We start from the raw sequence: 13966 nt of genomic DNA, 5'->3' as shown, positions 1-13966 counted from the left end.
CTTACTGTGTCAGAATGTGCTGACACACAGCTGCCACGCCAACCTGTGCATTACAGTATCCTGCATGCGCATAATGTGCCCGGCCAGCCCAGACAAAGGGCTGAGTGGAGGATTGAGAAAGCACATGGTTCCAAGGAGGGCTGATGAGAGATTTGAGGAGATTAAATAAGGAAGCTGAGATTCTCATAAAGATCTCTGCCGTGAGATATACACCCCCCCCCCCTCCTAATCCTCTCTGCCGACTGTTCGTTTGGAATTAACAAAGAAGCATCTCAGATCTTGCTGCAGTAAAAACATTTTTAATCGTATATAAAAGGAGGCTGAGCCAACATGTTTTCCACATGCTGGAGAAAGAGAAATATCCACACAGGGCCCAGCCCTTATTTTGCAGTGTTCCTCGCAGCAGCAGTCGGGGTGAAGGAAGGTGTCACCGCTGGATCCGGCCCGCTGCGCGTGTTTCCCCGTGACCAAAACAGCCCGGAGGAACCTCGCTTTCATCTCCTCAGCAGCTGCCTACCAGAGCAGAGCTGAGCAAACATGAGACCCGTACAGGAGCGTGTGAAATTGGCAACACACTCCTGGTTTGTTTGCAGATTAAGAAACTACAGAAAGTACTTAGTGCAGTAGAGAATGTAATTGCCATGCCCCGTGTGTTCATTGTCCATGACCTTCAGACTCTTTAATATATAAAAATATCTTTAATGATGTTGACCTTGGTGAAAATATGTCACCTCCACGTTAAAGCCGGGGGTGGTGGATTCTGCTTTAGTGATGTCTCTCCCCAGCAGGGGCGTGAGGCCTGGGGAAAATGGAGGAAACTAATACAGGAAGAGTCACCTGCTGCAGCCAGAGAGAGAAAACTGTGACTGCATTTCTACCCCCCCCCCCCCCCTCCCTAAAACTAGTCGAGCCTTTTCTCATTTTATTTGTGAAGTTACCTCCAGCACGAGTGAGAAAGTGCACAAGAGAACTATTTATAGGCACCAAATATCTCAGCACGGCAAATTTAACAGATATTTTAATCTGTTAATGATTGTTTTAATCTGACAAATCCAATTAATGACGTTGCCCACGAGCGCAGCGACAAGAGGCCGAGAATTCGAGACGTGCTGAACCGGTTCCTTTGTGTTACTTTATTCAGATCAAGATACAGTAGTACAGCATCCCAACTGTGAAGTCAAAATAAAAATAAAAGCACAGTCTTTGTGATACAGGACAATCAACAATCAAGGTTTATTTGGAAAAAAAAAAAAAAAGAGGTGGGAGGGGGGAGGGAAACAGCAGGAGGAGCCCCAGGAAAGACAAAAGTTTCTTTTATAAACACGGACGATACATTTATTCAGACCGCCCGAAACCACCCCGGCTCCCACACCATAATAAAACATTATGCAACCTTAGGTACACATACTCCAGATCACCCCCCCCCCCCCCCCCCCCATCACAATTTCTTTGAAAGCACCCACTTGTTTTCTGTCGTGTGGAGATTTGAGCAAAGATCCAAAAGGGAGCGACCCTCAGTGTTCAGAAGCAGATTTAATACATTTAAGCAACAAAAATTGGGTTTGCCCCCGTTGTTGTTGTCGTCAAGTCGGGTTTAGCGTCCCTAAGACATCAGAGTGTTCCGTCCAGGAGGGATGGATGTCTCTTTATGGAACACGGGAGGCTAAAACCAGGCGTACTAAATAGCAATCGCTGCTGCTTCTCAGAGTCGTTGGCAAAAACAATTAAGTGCAATGCTGAGACCACACTGCAGAAAAATCACAGCGGACTAACACTTCCCACCCTTCAACAACATCACAGAGGATTAGCAAAGATAATTATGAGCAACACGTTAAAACCGGGCTGGTCCCCATTACACTGGGCCGAGGCAATTTATCTGTTTGACCAATTCAATCCGTGCTGCTGCACAGAACAAACAGTGCAGAGGGGCATGGTGGTCTTAAAGATGGAGACAGAAGAGTACACCGTGTGAGACTGATGAGTACATGCAATCATCAAGAAGGTTCATTCGATTACATGCAGTAATAGACACCCCATTACTCCTTTGTTCAGGTTTTGTACATTACAATCCTGGAAAGCATCTGAGAGGGGGTTGGACTTGTTATGGAAGGGAAAGAAGATAAAAGAAAGAAAAGGCCTCCTTGACCTGCAAAGACTTTTCAATGACTTGTCTGAAGAGCCACAACGGTGACTCTGGGAAAAGAGTGGCGTCAAAGGGCCGATTCAGGAGGAGAAAAAACAAATTCATTCAGCAAAACAAACAGCTTGTTGCACCCATCTGCAGCTAAAAGTTTCCATCTAGCAACCGAGGGAAAAGTGCAGCGGCACAGAGAGCTAGCAAACACAGACGTGGTAAATGCTGCAGCGACTGGCTGAAGTACAGCAGTGGACCAGGAAGTAAAGGGGAGGAATGTCAAACGGGTTCCGATTAGCAAAGCCTAGCGAGTACAGAAGCACATTAGTCAGCATGCACCACTTAATTCAATTTCATCACACTCTGTGTAAAAGCCAACATTTACAGCAAAGAGGACAACTGACAGAAGCCGGTGCTACGCCTGGACATCGACTGGCATTGGACAGGAAAAATCATTCAAAAACAAAATAAGGGAGAAGATTAAGAGAAAACAATTGTTAACAGCCTCTCTATACATTTACCAGTTTATCCTGAACATCAATAAATATCTTGTAAAAGTGTTGTTTGTTTCTGGTGGGGGGGAGGGGATGGGGGGGCTCTCTGGTTTAGCCATGTTGGGTTGGTTATGCCAGGGCCAGAACTGTGAGGAGAGAACCAAACAAGAAAAAGGATGATATACCAGACACAAAGTCGTGCCGTTTAACGCTCGTGCACAATGATGGAGGAAAGAAAAGCTCACCGCTGATAGCCTCCTGGGCAAAGTACTTGACATCCATGTCGGAGTCAGTGGCCAGCTTCTCCAGCACAGGTTTCACTTCTGTTTGGAGTGCACTGAAAACCAGGAACACACAATCAGACACGGTTAGACCTGCTTCTCGACTTCAAGATGACTAAAATGCAGTTCTCTGGAGAAAAGCGGACTCCGTACTTGCTGTCGAGGACCGGGCCGATCTTCTGAAGTGACTTGGCCACGTTGAAGCGTACGTTAGCCACCTGGTCGTTGGACATCTTCAGGACCACCGGGAGCATCTGCTTTGTGGTGATCTCCTGACCGCAGGCCTCTGACAAAGCCTGGGACGGAAAACGGAGGTCAGCAGGACGACATTTACAGCTAACAGAACCAATAAATCATGCAGAAAAACGTGTCATTGATAGGAACGTCGGGCACAAACTCGAGCGACTCACGTTGATGCAGAACAGCGTGGTCATCCTGTGGAGGTAATTCGGGTCATTGGCCATGCCCAGCACTTTGGGCACAATGGTGTTTTGTGCCCACTCGGCTCCAAACTTTTCCACAAGCTTCATAAGGTTACAGGTGGCTGCTTCACGGATGGCGTACACTAGAAAAAAAAAAAAAAACATTTTAAGAGAACGTTTCAAAACTTTGTTCCCTTTTCAGGTTTAGTACCCGTCTTCCTGCTTCGGGTTCTGAGAATCTGCGCAGAGCGGGTGAGCCGGCGCCAGGAACCAGCTGAACCGAGTCTCATAAGAGTGAAAAGCAGGGACACAAAACTTAGATGCATCTGAACTTTTCATGGCACTGAATCCTCCACACTTAACGCTGTTTATGAAAATGACAGAAGAATGATTTAGGACTTTAATTTAGTATCAGACGCCTCTTCTCCACGTTTATCATAAGCAACAGTGAGTCTTACGATCTCCGACTCCTCGCTGCTTCAGTTTGCTGCTGCCTGAAACTGAAACGCTGCCGGGAGGAAAAGCACGCCGCTGGTCAGGCAGCCGTCACGGCACCTTTCATTTAGACTAATCTGCATGTCGGCGCTTCGACAGCAACACTGTTAACGGATCACTTTGGACTTTTCACCGGACACTAAGCCACAGAATCTCGGTGAAAAAATACTTTGATAATTCTCATTATTTATTCATTTTTGTGCACAGCTGAGAAACTGTTCAGCTCTGGTGGCGCCCTGCTGAAATCATCCGGTCTCTGTGCAGGTGTGACAATGAAAGCCATTGAATGATTTTGAGCTACAGATGTTGCCGTGTCGCTCATAGAGAGCAACCTTTAAAAGCACAAACACCAGAGAGAGAGAAAGAGAGAGAATTCTCATGGCAAAGACAATCAGAGGTGAAGCTGAATGTTCGGTGAGCAAGTAAAAAAAGGACACTCTGTACACGGTTATGCAGCCGGCACATGCTGGAGGGCTGGGGCGGGGTGGAAATTAAGCTTGGCGTTTACACCCTTACCTGCCAGATTCATAATGTGTTTGGTGCAGACAAAGACGAGCAGTGGACAACACATCAGACTAGGATGTCACTGCAAAGAGGACACCAACTCTATATGGCCGAGTTTTTAAGTGATGACGCTGAGTAATGGCCGTGAACTGCGCCGTCACTGCGGAGTTCAGATAAGAAATGCCACTTCTTTTTACCCCATTTAATATTTGAAGGATATCTTGTTTAAATTAGCGTTCCGTCATTTGAGATCAAAAATGCTCGTGACATCAATGACCCCGAGCATCGGCTTCTAAAAGTGGACATCCATCTGAAGTATTAAAGCTTTTAATGTCAGAGATGACAAACAGACTAACAAACTCTTACCTCAACTAAAGTGGACAGCAAAATAAAGACGGCGTTCAATAAATAACTTCAAGTGAACTGGAGTGATATATTGTTGCTGTCCAACTCTGACAAAACGCCAGAACTAATGGCATCAGCATGTACAAAGTACTTTCTCTGTAGTAGACTCAGGATGGGAAAGATTGCGGACGCATTTCCGTAGCCCCGTCTTTCTTTGAAGAGCTTACGTAAGGGTGGCACAGCCCTCACCGAGCCACTCACACACAGAAACTCACACCAACAGCATTCCAATGATGTAATCCAGCTGGCCCTTTGTCCTGGTATGTGCCTCTCTAATTGGAAAACTCAATGTCAAGAGAACACGACACACAAAAAGAACATTTTAAGTAAGATAGTATTATAAACATTAAGCTACCCAACTCAGATTTTTTAGGCCGAGAACCTAAAAACTGTATAAAAACGCAGCACTGATGGCAAGCAGTTCGTCTTGAGGAGCAAATTCAATCTGAGGAACAGAAAATATTAGAGAGCATAAGCTTAGCTGTTCCATTTCTGATGGAACTATTGTACCACAGGTGCAGCCATTTCCCTATCCCTGTTCCTGTGTCAGCACACAGTCAGACAGCTGAAAGCTGCACAACGTCACGCCGTTCCTCCCAGGAGCAGCGATTTGCTCACTCCTACCTTCCTGGCCAGCCTCTCTCTTCAGCTCCAGGCTCCGTCCCACTAAAAGTATACCATCAGCGTGGGGAGAGAACTGTCTGCTTGCTTGTCAGGTGAGCGTGAACGATGACGTAGAAACCAAAAGCTCAAGAATAGTCACAGACTTTGAGAGACAGCAGTTTTGATGCATCTGTGCAGATATGTGACGTGGGGATGAGCAGATATGGCTGAAGCTGCAGAAACAAATCTCCCAGCAAAGGGCTTGTGCGTTATGAAGGTGTCACATTCATGCTGTCTGACGTGGCTCTGGGAAAATGTTAACCCATATAAGTGCCTTACCATGGTCAATGAGCCAGGCCATGCATAGGGTGTTGAGCTTTTCATCAAAGAATTCCACTCCCTGTGGAAACAATGACACGGCTGAATTAGAGCAATTTACTAACCAGCTACAGTGAAATCAGTTCTCACGTTTTTAAAATCCATTCTTTTTAATCTGTACTTTGCTAATATTTCTGATCTTAAATAAGACACTAATCGGGACGGCATTTAAAACACATATGGGCTTCAGCTGTCTTTTCCAGATCCTGTGACTCACCAGCTGTCCTGCCAACAAGGGCATGTACTCTATGATGGCGAGGCGAACCCTCCACTTTGCATCCTCAGCCAGCTCCACAATGGCTGGCAGCAGTGACTGGGAGAGCTGACGTATGCCAATCACCTCATTCACACAGTCTAGGTTTGAGATGATATTCAGACGCACCTCAGGGCACTGAAAGAAAAATGAGTCACGGTCACAGGAGCACACTTTAACAAAACAAGTGTGAGAGAAATCAGCTCAAGCCTAAACATCTAAAATCAAAACTTTGACTTGCCTATGTTGGCTCCAACCAGGCTAAGCTACTTCAGCCTCTCTAAAACAAACTCAATTTTCAAGTAGTTTGGTCCAGAATAAGAAGCTAGGTGTTTACCAAAAAAAAGCCCTACATGGAGATCTGCTTTCGCTCCAATTTAAAGAGGATTGTCACAACCGGAACATCTTAAAAACAACAAAAAAAACCCCATCTAAAATCCGGATGCCACAAACTTAACATGCCGACACTTCCAGTCAGACGGGTTAACAAAAAGAGAGAGAACAGCATCCAGATAACGAACAGCAACAAGGTGATGTGCAGATTCTAAATTAACCACATGTCTGCAGAATATTTCCACATTTCTCTGCCTGTTCTCAGACAAATGCACCTTGAAATTAAATTTGCAAATCAAGCTGTCAGTCTGGACGGTAATCTAATAAGACGCTTGTGTTTGAGCAGTGGGCAAAATGGGCCATCTTTAAATAGGACTAAAGAAAGGCAGTAGAAGAACTTCCAGCCGAGGTCTTCCCACACATTTCTATACTGCTGTGCTCTCATTGAACAAACTGATGTCATATCAGTGTATTTGTTTGATGGGATACGAGTGGGCTGTTGCTGTCTTTAGTTTATCCCTTACATGACAGAACAATGTTAACAAGCAGTCATCGACCCCGAGTCGGCCAATTACAACCTGATGCACATTCAAAACCAGGTTTGATCTTTTCGTTCTTCCAACAGCTCTCTGAACCGCCTTATAATGACAGCGCAATCTAACTGACATGCAAATAAACTGGTGACAGTATGCGCCGTGTTACATTACCAAACTATTCTGCTGCCTGGACAGTTGGAGCCATAATATCTACATTTAGAGCGAAACACTACAAATCTAATCAAATAGCAGAAACTATCTGGTTAAACGTTGTCCAACATTTCCATGAAGCTTCTCTCCAGATACAGCAGGTCCTCCAATTAGAAGGTCTCAGCTTGGCTGCCAAGTGCATGAATCATCCTCCTACACCTCCAGGTGGCAGCCAGGTACATCTGGTGCCGGGTTCCTACACAGTTTCATTTAAAGAATTCCATACTTTCCTGGCCTCAAAATATATGTAATTATCTTACGGCCATTTTGATGCACAGTACAAACATCACAGCTGGGATAGGCTCCAGCTCCCCTGGATGGATTAAGCAGGTATTTGGATGGATGAAGTACAAATGTCTCCATGTCTATTAAACATCTGGAGGATTTGAAATCCAATGACAAACGTATATGTCAAATTCTAACGATGTTAAATTATGTACCATACTACACGCCGTTATGTTGTAAAGCATTTGTTGGAGGTACTGCAGTACTGTGTACTCTAGCTCATACAAATCATCAGCATCTTATTCAAGCTGCATTGCTGATGTAGAAAGCGACACTGAAAGGCAACTGCATCTCTGAACAAAGAGGATGTAAACCAGAGCCTCCCTTTTTCCCCAGTTACCAACCCTAAACGGGGTGAATAAATAATACATTTTGGTTCCACTGTTTACCGTTTCTCCTGCACTGTTTTCCTAATGAGTTTGCTCTTAATCACTACTTTTTTCAAAAATGGCATAACATGTTCATTTCACCAAACTCAAGTCTGATTAAGAGCAAAATAAACAAAGTAGTGTATGATTTGCTGGGCAGTCTGGGCTAACTTCTGACTGACAGACAGCTAACACAGGGCATGTGGTCTAAACTTATACAGCATCTTTTGTCATTAGCTAGGTTCCCAAAAAAAACAAACTATACACTGTTTGTATTCTTCACCCATTCACACAGCTGCCATACAGGGTAATACTACTGATCTACTGTCACTGTGAGCAACTTGGGTTTCGCTATCTTGACTAAAGACACTTCAGTTCATGGACTAAACGACAAACCTAGACAATAGGTGCCAACCTGTTCTTCCACCTGATGATACCCATAAAAACCACAGTGGCATTTCCATATATGTTGCTGGCTGGAGCTAACTTTGCTTTAGTCATACTAAAAGCCAAAGAAGTGGCTCAAACTCAGACGCAACACAGGAATTTGTTCTGTAAATGTAAGAACAGCCTCGTCTGTTTCCATAGACAGCTGTGCATTGTATCACAGTAATATTGGAGCCCAAAATTACACATCTCCAGTTTCGTTACCTCGTCCTTAAGCTGAGCCAAGAAGAGAGGCAGTAAGTGCTCTATTGTGTTGTCCTTGCCCAGGATGGTTGATAGGCCCATAATGACCGAGGCCAGGGCTGACTTCACATGCTGGTTGGTGTCTGAAACGAGTTCCTGTTGGAGGACAGGAGACAGAGAGGAGCACAAACAAATAATTAAGACGGACAGTTTGGAAATAAACATCAAGTCTACTGCTATGGGTCATAGTCACAGCACATTACAATGAGGCAGGCTATAATTGACTTGTGTGTAAATATACAATAAAGAGAACATAATAATAGTGCAGATAAACAGTCGGACTCAACAAATGTGGGTGGGAAAAAAAACAGAAAAACATTTAAAACATGAAGTGGATGCAAACAGATATGGGGGTAATCATTTCATAAAGCAACAACAGAATTGCTTAGAAGCTTCAATATAAAACTAGAAAACAAACCAAACAACAACACATGGAAGGTTAATAAAAATCAAAGTATTGTGGCACTGGAAAAAAGTATGACCAACTTGGCAAATCACCATCCACCCGTGTATCAGATTCCCTGTAGAGGGACTTCTGTGTGTGGGTCATATGTCCGTGAGTCAAGATGACGTTTTTAGTTTTCCAATAATGTGTTAGCTTGTTGCTACCTGCATGGCTTTGTTCCACTGCAGATATGTTGACAGGATAAGCAGAGAGACTCTTTCTGACATGGATTGGTAGCCATCACAAACATTGTTGTTAAGATCCAGGAACTTCAAAGCAGATCACCCCACATCAACTACTTTAAGTGAACGTACTTATTAAAATCAAGTGGCGATGATAAAATACTTTGTTAACATGAAGCACTACATCTGCACGTATTCTTCTCCAAAAGCAACAGTGCCACCTGCTGTTAAAAACATGCATAACACTAGCATGCAGACAGCGTTTGCCCCACTGTCTTTGATGTAAACCCAGCAAGTAAAACTGGCAACTTGAGTGTATGTAAAGATCTGCTGCCCTTAGAGACCGGTGTCAGACAACCAATGTTTGAATTTTAGCAAAACTCGTGCAGTCGACATCAACAGCAAAATCAAAACAAAGATATTTTTGGTGTTATTACTCCCAGTTTTACAACGCTGTTGAGCTCATACTTTGATGAACTATGATTCTTTCATGCTGATGTAAGCAAATGAGGGCCAATATCATGAAAACACAGTTTTAGGCTCTAGCAAGGTACAGATGTGATACTAATCACATGACCTCCTTGGCAGAGATAAGGAGACCTGGGTTGTAAAAACTGTAAATTGACGTCACAACATCACATTCTTCATAAACGCTTTGAGGAAGGCTATAAAAGACAAGCCTCTTCTTGAGCTTAACAACTGACAGCAAATAAAAGAGTCTTTCTTTTTTTTTGGGGGGGGGGGGGGGGGGAGTGAAGCACCAGTCAAATGCCACAGAAGATATATATGTGAATAAAACGGTTTACCTTGACGCAGGGCAAGATGTGAGTCATGATGATTTGCTCACGACTGTCCTCTGGGAGGTTCTCACAGAATTCTAAACAAAGGACAATAACAATCAAAATATGGAAGAGGCTGGACATTGGGCTGAATCGACTTAAACCCCTGTAATTCATCTTTTCGGCACGTCTCACTTACCTTTGACTTTGTTGGCTGCAGCTGCACGAACCTCGGCTTCACAATCCTTCAGAAGGTTCTGGAAGGCCGGGACCAGGTCATTCTTTGTGATCTCTGGTCCCACTGCTTTCTGGAGCTACATTAGAAAGAAATCAAAGCTTTTTAATATCCAAACAAATGTGCTAAATAAAGCATACATTTTAGTAAAGGGGGATGGTAAAAACACATAACTGACAACACCAAACCATGATCTACCATTTTGATGGTCTAGTGAACAACAAGAAATATATTATACTTAGTGAAGCATCTTTTGAAATTCAATTTCCAGAAGTTTCTCATTTTATTTTGCTAGAATGGTTCCACTTACAAGAAGCATACTCATGTGAGGACAAATAATAATTCACTAAAACACATCTGCACATGTGTAAGCAGCAACAACAACCTGATCAAGTGTTCTGAATAAAACGGTTTAAATACAACAACAATAATGTGAGTTTATTCCATGCCGCACTTGTCTTGTTTTTCCATGCAAGCCAATGTCCTCATATCACCAGGTTGCATTTATAAGTGCTGTTGTAAGCAACATTCAGTATTTGTGAACGCCTGTAACAACGTGCAATAGCGAAAGGAATTTCTGAACTCTGCTTTCTGCCTGCTACAGGATCTATAAACAACTGAAAGGATTTTTAAATCCTGACAACATACATAAATGTATAGAATTTTTCCATTTTGTTACCTTACAACCTGGAAATAATTTACAAAACATGCTAACAACCTTTAAGATAAAAAGACAGCACTTAAAACAAACCAACCCTTACAGCTGTAAGTCTCTTTGGATACATCTTTATGAGCGTGCAAATCTAACCAGTGAGGTCTGAGTTTAGACCAGGTCATTCGAAAACATTTCCTCTTAAATCACTCGAGTGTTGTTTGAGCACAATGCTCAGTTCGTTGTCCAAGTCTCAAATCTGAGAAAGGCCGAAACAGGTTTTCCTCAAGAATTCCCCTGTATTTAGCATAATCTATCATTCTCTCAATTCTGACTGTTTTCCCAATCCCTTCTGATAAAAAAAAAAAACAGCCCTAAAACATCTCCATCTTTCACTGTGGGGATGGTGTTGTTTGGGTGAACACACATTGGGATCATGTGTGTTCCAGCAGCGTGGTTGAAGGAAAGGAAGTTTTCAGTTTACCTCAGAGAACTTGTCAGCCACCATGTAACGGACCCTCCAAGACTTATCCTCTGCAGCCTGGCGCAGGGTTGGCATCACCAGTGTCTCCAGGTCCTCCTGAGGCAGCAGAGTGGCAATGCTGACACCAGCCTCCACTGCAAGCAAGCGCACAGAGTCCTGATGGAGAAAGATAATTAGATTAGCGTAAATTCTGGTGTAAAACAGCCAGAACGCACTTGGACCATGACTGGTTTTGTGCTTGAGAAAAACCAATTAAAAAGTTTGAAAAGAAAGATAAGGAGGACAAGCTCTCATACCTGCTCATCTGAGGCCAGAGCAGTGAAAAGGGAAATGATGTCACTTTTTACATAATCCAGCTCCAGGACTTTTGCAAACTCCCCAAGTTTTGATGCTGCAGCACGACGCACCATAGGAGTGTCATCAGAGCACAAGGTGCGAAAATGCCTGGCAATAACCACAAACAAATTTCAGAAACAAAACACACAGCTAAGCCTCTTTAGATACCTAAAACAATCACCATATCAATGCATTTATTAAAACATACCCAATGCCACAAATACATGCAACTTAAATTCTGAAGCACTCTAAAGACCATTTCCAACTCTAAGGAAGACACTTACTGTCGGATTTCAGCCTTGACAGTGCTGGAGACGCGAGGATAACACACACTAAAGAGGCCGCAGGCTGATGTACGAGAGGTGAACCAGTCACCACTGGCCAGCCGCTTCACCAAGGGCTCAAAGTGGACCTCCAGGTCAACTGGAGAGTGCTCCTGAGAAATCTTTCGCAGGGATTCCACAGCTTTGTCTCTGACTACGGTTTCTTCGACTGTAGCAAGACTCTCCAGAGGTGGCTGTGTATCAATTAGGAAAGAAGTTAAATCAGCTTATGCCACTATATCAAACTCAATTAACAGCTTAAAAGCAAATATTAGACATGTTCCTGCATTATTACAATAAGTAAAACGGCATCATATTAACATTGACTTAGTTTAAGCAGAGCCATGAATGTCGAATCGTCATTATAGTTCCTTAGTAGAATATTTTCAAATGAATGTCAACACTAAACTTACCAGGAGACAATGGACATACTCTGGCCCTCCCACCAACAGAGTGAAATTGCCAAGTTGCTCAGCCAATGCCAAAAGCACCTCATCTTCATCATAAATGGTGTCTAAGACATGACAAAAATAAGTTTGAAACACGGGTGAGCATAAATAAATGACATCAACACATTAGTACGTCTGAATCATCACAAATCAGATAGCTGACATTATTACCTGTGAGGAAAGGAAGGAGCTCAGTGCGAGTCCTCTCTACACCGAGAGCCAGAGCAATAGTGGACAGCTTCTTGATGCTGTTCAAACGTAACTAAACACAAAGGATAAAAATTAGTAATGCGTTCACAGTGAAGATTTGGCACAATCAACACGCGAATAGACGTATGAATCTAAATATATCAAGGAAGCCAATACCGAATATACAGGAACTATATAAATTATTGTTGTTGGAAGACGTCATTGCTTCAAATAATTAGCTATAGACTACAATCGATCAAAATACAGTGACGTTGATGTGACTGCAACGAAATACCGATTTAACATTTGACAGAGGAGAAATGATCAGACCGCAGTATAAACTCGATCCACTGCGGCCTTGAATGCGGTTTGTTATGAGGGCTAACTTGTATATTCATCATCAGGCTAGCATCCTAATTGAAACTAACGATACGGTAATGCTAACAGCTAAACCATTGACCTGGTTTGAGTGTACTACTAATTTCATCGTATTACATCTACATTTAGTCGATTTTAACACCATCTGACCAACTCATTTTAACCGTGGCTCCAGGTTAATAATTATTGTCACAAATCTCGACAAGAAGCTATATCAGCCAGGTCGGGTGCGCCCGACAGGCCTTAGCCATGGGACGTTAGCGAGCATATTTGCTAATGAGCTAGCTAGCAATCAGACGCCTCGCAGAGAAAATGCATAGAATTGCAGTTAACTTGGCTGTACATTATAAATAACATTACATTTAGAAACCACTAATACAACCTGAACGTCTTCATTTCGCAGCTCATCGATGAGGACGGCGATAGGGTAGAGAGAATCGTCTCCATCAGCTCCTGCCATTTTGGATACTGTTGCAGTTACCGAATGGCGCTGCTGTGCGGCACTACGGGGTTTCTGCCTGAGAACAGCGGCTGCAAGGCCCTCCCTCCGCCGCTGCTGCCTTCATGAAACCACCGACAAAACCGAGAATTGAATAGCAGTAGTTGTAGTACGCCTCGTAGTTCGGGTCTGATTACTTTAAAATGTTGTCACTCCTCATCTTTTCCAGGGCAAATATTGTACTTTCGACTTTACTCCATTCAAATTTTGATATTAGTTACTTTTAAACTTAATTATACTGACTTTGTAGAGGGGATTTTCAACAATTTTTGGCATTTAAGATCTTGCGAGAAGCAATACCAGAATTATATTGCAGATAAGTTGTTTACAGATTCATCAAATTATGATATTTTCTATTGACTTGCAAAAATATGATGGCATGCAAAAATATGATGGCATAAACCTTTGAAACTGTACTGAAAATTGCTGTAGTTTTTCTTAAAGTTGGGAGTAAAGACGTTTTTCAAATATAATCTGAGTTGATTATAATTAAGTGATACCTGTAACCTTATAACATCATTCTAATTACCAACAAACCATCCTCGTACAAGTATTTGGACTAGATTTAATCTAACATTAATATTGAGAACTGATAATAGAGTTCAATCACAGCAATACAATGCA

General features: G+C 42.9%; 1 protein-coding gene across 1 annotated transcript; it reads right to left on the bottom strand.

Annotated features, from left to right (window-relative positions):
• Positions 1 to 1118: 1118 nt before the first annotated feature.
• ppp2r1bb (protein phosphatase 2, regulatory subunit A, beta b) lies at positions 1119 to 13357 on the bottom strand. The gene is made up of 15 exons (XM_072392460.1): positions 13226 to 13357; positions 12448 to 12538; positions 12241 to 12341; positions 11789 to 12021; positions 11465 to 11612; positions 11169 to 11324; positions 9997 to 10111; positions 9825 to 9895; positions 8353 to 8487; positions 5934 to 6107; positions 5678 to 5738; positions 3320 to 3474; positions 3063 to 3205; positions 2874 to 2965; positions 1119 to 2774 (listed from the first exon to the last, which is right to left on the bottom strand). The coding sequence occupies exons 1-15, from the start codon at positions 13301 to 13303 to the stop codon at positions 2758 to 2760; spliced, it is 1770 nt and encodes a 589-aa protein (XP_072248561.1). The 5' UTR covers positions 13304 to 13357; the 3' UTR covers positions 1119 to 2757.
• Positions 13358 to 13966: the final 609 nt, after the last annotated feature.

This window comes from Leuresthes tenuis, unplaced genomic scaffold (assembly GCF_036924035.1).
Source record: "Leuresthes tenuis unplaced genomic scaffold, fLeuTen1.0.hap1 SCAF_9, whole genome shotgun sequence".
NCBI lineage: Eukaryota > Metazoa > Chordata > Actinopteri > Atheriniformes > Atherinopsidae > Leuresthes > Leuresthes tenuis.
Note: the sequence above shows the minus strand (reverse complement) of the source record. Positions and strands in the feature narration are given on the sequence as shown.

What these genes read in the sequence shown, in the direction of transcription:
- ppp2r1bb (XM_072392460.1), bottom strand. Translation starts at nt 13,303, where the DNA reads ATGGCAGGAGCTGATGGAGACGATTCTCTCTACCCTATCGCCGTCCTC. An exon ending in AGTATGTCCATTGTCTCCTG is followed by an intron (nt 12,022 to 12,240) that starts GTAAGTTTAGTG and finishes ATTGATACACAG; the next exon opens with CCACCTCTGGAGAGTCTTGC. An exon ending in GGCCCGGTCCTCGACAGCAA is followed by an intron (nt 2,966 to 3,062) that starts GTACGGAGTCCG and finishes CCTGGTTTTCAG; the next exon opens with TGCACTCCAAACAGAAGTGA.